This window comes from Chenopodium album, chromosome 7, assembly GCF_948465745.1.
Source record: "Chenopodium album chromosome 7, dcCheAlbu1.1, whole genome shotgun sequence".
Lineage (NCBI taxonomy): Eukaryota > Viridiplantae > Streptophyta > Magnoliopsida > Caryophyllales > Amaranthaceae > Chenopodium > Chenopodium album.
The window spans coordinates 49424069-49430899 of NC_137840.1; the positions used below are offsets into that span (position 1 = coordinate 49424069).

Consider the following 6831-nt stretch of genomic DNA (forward strand, 5'->3'; position numbering starts at 1 on the left):
TCGTATTGTGAGGCTATGGTACCAACCTGACTATTCCAATCCAAAAAAAAAAAAAAATAACTCACTTGAGTTAATTTTAGTTGATGAGAAGGTATACTATTATAGGTTCATAAAGTTTTCGTCTTTTAGATGTGTTTACTTTTTGTAATATGTTTACTCATAAATTATAGTGCAAAATTGATTTTGATATGATAATGTTTAAACGCAGGGATCTAATATACAAGCAACTATCAAAGAATCACTCATTCGACGATTTAAAGGTCTTGTGAAAGACTGAAAGAGGGCACTTCTCGTATTATCTCTAGCTTCAGAATGATTACTAATGCTGGCAAACATTTGACCCATGCCTATAAAGTGAACTTCTATTATAGGACTATTGTTAGGGATTGTGAAGATGCACAACTTCCTCAATACGGATTTGATTTTGTGTCCTTCGACAAAATCCTTAAACAACATATCAATCATGTGATTTTAGTAGGTACGATACATTATATCAATTTATTAACCATTTTTTTTTTATAAATTTCGTATTTTATAAAATTATCAACTAATATTTTTTATAAATAATTATAGATGTTATTGGAGAGCTTACCGGCATGGATGATCTTATCAATATTTCAAAAACTGATACCCCAAATAACAAATTGACAATTGAGCTAGAAGACCTGCAGTAAGGAATTCATCAATTCGAATTAGCCTATATACTTGACATTATTGATTTTTGTTATTATACATATAAGGCACTAACTTATATAATGGAATTTTAAATATTAAAACTCTTTTTTATGTGTTGACTTCAATTACAATTATCTTGTATTTTGTAGCAAAAACAAGCTGACTGGTACATTGTATGGAAAATATGTTGAACAACTTTCGGAGTCTACTACTAAAGATGACATCCAAGGACCCATAGTTGTAGTACTACAATTTGCTAAGATTAAGAGTTTTAGAGGTGATATTTTATTATATATATTTATATATTTAAATTATGATAAGTAATTTTTCGTCTAAAATTAATAATTGTATTAATCAAATTATCATGATCATAACTTTTCTAGATGAAGTTTCTATATCAAATTCATTATGGGCGACAACATTATTCATCAATAATGAGGATATACCTGAGGTGCAAGATTACAAACGAAGGTATTAGACATTGTTTATCATTTTGTACATTATAATTATTTTCTAATTTAATTGAAACTAATACATTTTTTATATTTTTTTTAGTGTTCAAGGTGAAAAAAAATTCACAATCGCATGTAATAAGTCACTTGTCAAGTCCAAATTCACATTCAATATTGTTTAGGCAAATCTCAGCTAGAACATATAAGAATTTGCTAGGTTTTGAGGGGTAATAACAATCATTCCACCAATAATATATAAATCAACTAAGAACGATAATAAAGCAATAAATAACTAGTAGGCAAGCAATAAGTATTCAATAAGATCAAAGAGATAAGTTTAGAGATACAATACTGAGTAAGGACAAGCCTCCTTGTTCAGCAGGGACACCGATCCGTAGACAAAAGTAGAACAATTAGCTTATATTGAATTATGTGTGAGCGTACATGAGTGTTATAATGTCTAACTTTTCCTATTTATACCTAGGAACTCCTAGGGTTACATAGATATCCAGGATATATTCAAAATGTAGAAGATCTTCTTGATTTATTCCATTCCCTGTTTTGTAGGTGTATTTTTGGCAAGTATCCTCTTGATTGATATTCTTGATCTTGCTTTCCTTGTTTATTCCAATCAAGCCGCTTTGCTTGTCTTGCTGAATTCCTTGAACATGGAATGGTGCCCTGAGTATACTGGGTCGTATATTAATACGGGCCAAACAATTGCCCCTAATTTTTATTTTCAAGTATTGAAGGTGAAAATTACCTAAAGAAGCCGTTGAAGGATTTTTGAATTTTAGAAGTTATTTCAACGGTTAACAAAAATAAGGAATGTGGTGGCAGTTTTAAGGCAATTTCCTCGGTAATCGTGAAGGGCGGTTTATTTCTCTTCTTCAGTATTTATTGGGTGTGCAGGCTTACGTCTAATCACTTTACTCTTTGCCCCAATTTTGAATTTCATTAGGTATTTTCTCTCTCTTCTCTGTTCTTATCTGTTTCTTCACTTCTTTGCTTCTCTTGCGTTTTTGTGATGGATGATACTGTAAGAGTAGTGTTTTCTGGGGTGGATGAGGGTGTGAAGAAGCCGACTTTGGTCGCGCAGAATGTCTTCCCCGCTAAGGATGTTTATCCTTCTACTGTAACGAAGGAAGAAGTTTAGAACATCGCTGCTGTTGCGCGATGTCCTGACGGGGTGGTGGTGAAAATCCCATCTTCTAGGGAGAAGGCTGACTGGACTGCCCCTGGTTGGGTGTGCTTCTTCGAGTACCCCTTTGTGATTGGGCATACTTTCCCCTTTTCTTCCCTTGTTCGCCAATTTTTGTCTAAGGTTAGGGTTTCACCTTGTTAGTTATTGCCCCAAACTTGGAGGGTTTTGAGAATTATGGATTTGCTGAGTGCGAAATTGGGTATAGAACTTGATGTGAGGGATTTATGTTATCCTTACACTATTAGAACCAGTGGTAAGGGTCGGGTTGGTCTTCGTTTGAAGGGCGATGTTGGTCCTTTGGTGACTGACTTGGAGAAGGAGTTTGACAAGAAGTGGTATCACAAGTTTTTCTTTGTGAGGATTGATTCGTTGGGTGATGATTGTGATTTTTTGATTGACACTATTGAGGCAGAAGGTATTCTATTTTCTTATTTTTTTTCTGTGTTTTGCTTTCCTTCTTTGTTGATTTGGGCTTATTTGCTTGATGGTTGCAGTGAGTAAGTTGAAGCAGCGTTCTCAGTCTCCATCTCTGATTGACAAGTTGTACGAGTTGAGTGCGGACGAGAGGTCTTTCATCAAATTGATGCAACCTGAAGCGGTTATCCAGATTAAGTCTCTAGATGATTCTGATTCTGAACAAAAAGTTGCCCTTGCTATGTCTCAAGGTTTGTTTTTCCTTTTTGTTGTGATGTGATGTTTATTGTTGTGTGAATCCTTGTAGACGTATTTTTTCGTTGCGTTACTTGTGCTTTTGTTATGGATTTAATTGGATCCTGGTTTGTTTGTCCTTTCTGAGTCAGTTATGTACCCTGTTAAGTTTGTTACCCCTGTCTTTCTTATACTTCTCATAGCTGTTGTGTTCCTTGCTGTATTCCTTTTTGAACCTGTCATGTTCCTTGTAGATACTTCGAGGTCGATAAGGTCTCATGACCTTCGTAGCTCGTCCTCTCTCTTAGGTCGCCTTAAATCTCGTTCTTCTCCTCAAACTTCAGAGAACGCCCCCATCAAGATGGTTGTTCTAAAGAGCGGTCCTCCTCCACCTCCACCTCGTACTAACCTCAAGAGGAAGTTGGAGATGCCTATTAACGTTGATGCTGCTGATTTCTCTTTTGATTCACTGGCTCCTCATGTGGATACCTTACTCTTTCCATCTTTCAAGGACCGTCAGTCTTCGCAGACTTTTGCTTACCTTTCTCAAGAGGCTGTTGTGCAGTCTTTCCAGGTATAGTATACTCCCCCCAAAAAATTAATAACAATGATATTACCGGATTACACTTTTCTTACCTAATGGTGTGTTTTGTAGAGCCTTCAATCTTTCCTAGGTGTGTTGGGCAAGGTATTGGAGTTCACTCGGGTGTATGATGCTATGAAGAAGGAGCGTGATGCCCTTTCTGACAAATACAAGGCTGCTACAGATGCTTTGAAGGCTGAACGGGCAAAACATAGGGAGTGCATTGCTGAACGAGATGGGCTGAAGAGCACCTTGAAGGAGGCTGGGAACGAGGCTTTTGATGCTGCAACGTATTACTTTGGGAAGGCCCGTCTTGAGATGATGGAGGAGTATCAGCAAGGAAAGCATGAAGCTTGGGATTATGAAGCTGATAAGGCTGCCTTTGAGAAGACGTTTCCTGAAGGGACTGCTGCTCCTGGCTCGTTGTTGTTGAGCTTTGCTGATGAAGAAGTGAATTCCCCTCATAACAATGAGGTTAAGGATGTCCCAAAGGACTTGAAGCCTGTTGCTGAGGAGGTGGTCCCTGCTGATAACATGGGTGAGAATTAGTTTCAATGGTGCTATGCCACCTTTTCTGTTCTAAATAGTATTTAACTTTGAAGAATGTTTATTTTTACTGCCTTAGTGCAGTTGGATATTTTATTTTGTTTTTGTGCTGCCTCGTTGCAGCTGGATGATTTGTTTATTTTGTTGCTTTTGCAACTAAGTAATTCTACCTCTTTTGCTATGCTATGCTATGCTTGTGTTTCTTACTGTATCGCTGTTGTATTACAGTTGTAGTGTGGATGTAATATTGCTTACATGTATTTGCTGTTATTTGCTTATTCTGCAGGGATGAATGATTTGCTCCTTGCAGGGACGAATAAGAGTTGCTCTGTAGTGCCTTGTACTTTTGCCTAACAGTGTAGTTGTTGTCCTTGCAAAACAGAATTGGGTGAGGGGTGGCCGTGGGTTTCCCCATCGGCCCTCCGATGCCAAAGTCAGTACTCGTAGTGAATATAAATTGAATTGACAAAGTTTAACTAAAGAGGAGTACCTTCCGTGCTGATTTTGGCTGTTGGAGATTTTTTTTTCTTCTGTTTTTCTTCTTTTTTTTTTTTTTTTTTTTGACTATTTTGTAAAAAGAGATGAAATTGAAATGATAACTACGTACCTACGCTCTTTAGAAATGATAGAGCTTTAACTATGCTGCGTTCCAACTTCTTTGTACCTCTTTCCCTTCTGCGCTTTTGAGTCTGTAGGCTCCATTGCCCACTACCTTATTGATTTCGTAGGGTCCTTCCCAGTTGGGTGCTAATTTCCCTGCGTTCACTTCTCTGGTATTTTCGTACACCATTCTGAGAACCCAATCTCCTAATTTGAAGACCTTTGCCCTGACGTTCTTGTTGAAGGACCTTGCTACTTCTTGCTGGTATGCTGTCATTCTCATTTTTGCGTCTTCCCTTAGTTCTTCCACTATGTCCAGGTTGTGCATTAGTTTAGTTTGGTTCCTTTCTTCTGTCATCAACCCGTACCTTGCTATGGAGACTTCTACTTCTGTTGGGATCACTGCTTTGCATCCGTACACTAATGAGAATGGGGTATGTCCTGTGGCGCCTTTTGGAGTTGTTCTGTCTGCCCAGAGTATGTTGGGTAGTTCATCTGCCCACTTCCCTTTTGCTCCTTCTAGCCTTTTCTTCATGTTGCCTATTAAGACCTTGTTGCTTGACTCTGCGTGTCCGTTTGCTTGTGGGTATCTTGGTGTAGACATGATGAGGGAGATGTTCCACTCCTTACAGAACTTCGTGGTTTTGTTGCTGATGAACTGAGACCCATTGTCTGTAATGATCTCTGCTGGCACTCCAAATCTACTTAGGATGTTTCTTTTGAGAAATGAGATGACATGTTTATCCTTGATTTTCTTGTATGCCTCTGCTTCGATCCATTTTGAGAAGTAGTCTGTCATTGCTAAGAAGTACACTCTTTACCCTGATGACCGGGGTAGTTTCACTATGTCCATTCCCCACTTCATGAATGGCCAAGGTGTTAACGTTGGATGTAGCTCCTCTGATGGTTTGTGTGTCAAAGGTGCGTGTTTTTGGCATGCTAAGCATTTCTTGGCAAACTCTGCGGCATCCTTTCTCATGCTGGGCCAGTAGTATCCCATTCCGAGTGCTCTATTGGCTAAGTTTCTCCCTCCTGAATGATTTCCGCACTCACCGCTGTGTAGGGACTGTAGGACCTGTTGTGCTTCCTCCTTTTCTAAGCATCGTAAGAAGGGACCTGCTACAAACTTCTTAAAGGGTACGTTGCTGATTAGGCAATACTTTGAGGCTTTTAGAGCGAGTGCTTGAGTTGCCACTTTCTCTGTTGGTACTGTTTTGTCTAAGAGGTACTCTTTCAACGGTTTTGTCCAGCTACTATCTTCCTTCCTTGCAGAGTCTGATTGAACTTCGTAGACGTTCATAGTTGATTCTTTCTCTATGGCTGGAGAGAGTACGTGTACTAGGGGGATAGCTCCAAATTCTTCTGGGTTAATATTTGACCCCAAGTTTGCCAGGGCGTCTGCTTTAGTGTTCAAATTTCTGGGTACCTGGTCTATCTTGAATTCCTTAAACTCCTTAATGAGCTTCCTTGTGACTTCTAGGTAAGCTATCATCCTGGCATCCTTTGCTGCGTATTCCCCATTGATTTGATTTACCATGAGTAAGGAATCTGAGATTACCTCTAGGTGTTGTATCTTTATATCTCTTGCGACAGTTAACCCTGTTATTAGTGCTTCGTACTCGACTTCATTGTTGGTGGCCTTGAAGTTGCACTTTACTGCCTGTGCTATTTTGTCTCCTTGCGGTGATTTCAGTACTACTCCTACACCTACACCGCGTATGTTTGCTGCGCCATCTGTATGGAGTGTCCACTTTTGTGTAGCCTTTGGTTCCTGTAATGCCAATACTTCTTTCTGTGCTTCTTCCTCAAGGGCTGGGCTGAAGTCTGCTACGAAGTCTGCCAAAGCTTGTGATTTGATTGTAGTTCTGGGCTCGTATTGTATATCGTACCTGCTCAGATGTAGGGCCCATTTCTCCATCCTTCCTGACATTTCTGGCTTTCTCATGATGGCTTTGATGGGATAGTTGGTTCGTACTCGTATAGAATGGATTTCAAAGTATGGGCGTAGTTTTATTGAGGCAGTAACTAAAGCTAAAATAATTTTCTCCAAGGATGCGTACCTCGTTTCCGCACTGAGTAAGGTTTTGCTTACGTAGTAGATTGGAAATTGCTCTTTGTCTTCT

At 39.1% G+C, this 6831-nt stretch overlaps 1 protein-coding gene across 1 annotated transcript; it reads left to right on the top strand.

Annotated features, from left to right (window-relative positions):
- Positions 1-312: 312 nt before the first annotated feature.
- On the top strand, positions 313-2283 carry LOC145640265 (uncharacterized). Its single transcript, XM_081691567.1, has 5 exons — positions 313-478; positions 574-670; positions 825-952; positions 1059-1126; positions 2089-2283. The coding sequence occupies exons 1-5, from the start codon at positions 313-315 to the stop codon at positions 2281-2283; spliced, it is 654 nt and encodes a 217-aa protein (XP_081547693.1).
- The last annotated feature ends 4548 nt before the right edge of the window (positions 2284-6831 follow it).